Below are 1,773 nucleotides of genomic sequence, written 5' to 3'. Positions count from 1 at the left end.
AGAAAGAAATAATTTCAAATTAATTTCATGAGACACGCATTACCCTGGTACCAAATCCAGGCAATGACACCAAAGACAGCCACAGACTAATGTACATTATGAACATAAATGCAAAAATTCTTTTTTTTTTCTTTTTTTTTTTTTTAAAGACAAAATTCTCTTGAAAAGTTTATTAATACTATTACTAACAATAAATCATTCAACTTTTCAGTCTTTATGATATTTTTGTTTTAAAGATTAAATTTATTTCAAAAGCCCTCATGTAAACCAATCAGACACAAACAAAGCTTTTTATAATGAACATCTAAAATAAATTTTTTAAATATCTTTTTTCTTGGGATGACAATAGTATTACTATGATAGTATTAAGTTTTCTTATTTTTGTTAAAATTAGCTCTTTACAAGATTGTTGCTAGCAAATCTTTATTTTTATTAATATGCTAAGGCCAGATAGAAACATGATACTTTAAAATTATGTTTTAATTTCCTATGAACTATTTTTCAGTAAAAACTATTTGGCATTAAGTGTTCATATGCTCAAATTCTAAAAGTAATCTTTAATCCCCAACTGAACTCTGTACTCCAAGACTTTTTATATTTACATAATAAATACAATGTTAATCACTGAGTTCTTCCTCATCACTGAAATATTTGCTTTTCTTTATCCTTGGGCGTCTTGAATCATCTGATGTTGAGGGGCCCCCTGAACTGGGTTTCCATTTTCTTTGTTCTTCTTCAATTTTGGCTTGCTGGAATGCTATGGCCTGACTGAGGCTGTCAAGAGCAGGATCTTCCCCTTCATCTTCACTTTCTCCTACTTCCTCAATTTCTTCTTCTGGTTCAGGAATTTTCTTCTTTTTCTTTTTTTCTTTCTTCTTTGGAGGTTCACGTTCTCCAAGCATGTTCTTAGGACAGGCGTAACTTAAGTGACCACTTTCCCCGCATTCATAACACTTTGATTTATCAAAGTAGTTTCGCCTTCGGATGAACTCAGCGGCTCTTCCATTGTCAATAGCAATGCTTGCTTTTATCACTCTACCAAATAACTGTTTGTTGTTTATTGCCCTGGTACAGTTTTGTGCAGAGTCTTTATCCAAAAATAAAATAAATGCAACCCCTTTACTCTTCCTGGTATCTTTATCTTTCATTATAGTAACCTTTACAACTTTGCCATACTTGGAAAATATCCTGTATAAGTCATTGTTTGTCAAGGAAAAGGGTAAGTTGGATACATACACTGTGCTCTTACTTGGAGCCAATCCACCACTCATTTCTTCAGGTGGGGCGGGTCCAGGAGACCAGAAGAGCGCGAGCCCTCGGCTCACCTTGGGGCTTAACCCAGACTCTTCCCTATCCCTCGGAGAGGCCTTGGCATCACGGGTCCTGGGAAGGGTTAAGCGCGCAATTGAGATCGTAGCATCAGCAGTGCCTCTTCCCGGCTTTGAAAAACCTGGGCCCCCCAAAAATTCTTAAAATTTAGCAAATAGAATCCAACAATATTATTAAAGTGTAATTAATACTTCATGATCAAGTGGAGTTGCATGATGTGTGGAATGCAAAGTTGGTTTAACATTCAGAAATCAATCAATGTAATTCACCATATTAACTGACTAGAAAAGAAAAACCTTATGACTATTTGAATAGATACAGAAAAATTATTTGACAAAATCCAACAATCATTTCTTATTTAAAACAAAAAAACCTTTCACAAAATACCAATAAAAGAAAACTTTCTCAACTTCATAAAGGGCATTTCTGAAACACACACAGCTA

The 1,773-nt window shown here is 34.3% G+C and overlaps 1 protein-coding gene across 1 annotated transcript; it reads right to left on the bottom strand.

Annotated features, from left to right (window-relative positions):
- Positions 1-393: 393 nt before the first annotated feature.
- LOC138400894 (zinc finger CCHC-type and RNA-binding motif-containing protein 1) lies at positions 394-1,444 on the bottom strand. The gene has a single exon (XM_069496046.1). It carries the CDS (start codon positions 1,269-1,271, stop codon positions 618-620), a length of 654 nt encoding a protein of 217 aa, XP_069352147.1. The 5' UTR covers positions 1,272-1,444; the 3' UTR covers positions 394-617.
- Between the last annotated feature and the right edge of the window lie 329 nt (positions 1,445-1,773).

Source organism: Eulemur rufifrons, chromosome 20, assembly GCF_041146395.1.
Source record: "Eulemur rufifrons isolate Redbay chromosome 20, OSU_ERuf_1, whole genome shotgun sequence".
NCBI lineage: Eukaryota > Metazoa > Chordata > Mammalia > Primates > Lemuridae > Eulemur > Eulemur rufifrons.
Note: the sequence above shows the minus strand (reverse complement) of the source record. Positions and strands in the feature narration are given on the sequence as shown.

What these genes read in the sequence shown, in the direction of transcription:
- LOC138400894 (XM_069496046.1), bottom strand. Translation starts at nt 1,271, where the DNA reads ATGAGTGGTGGATTGGCTCCAAGTAAGAGCACAGTGTATGTATCCAAC.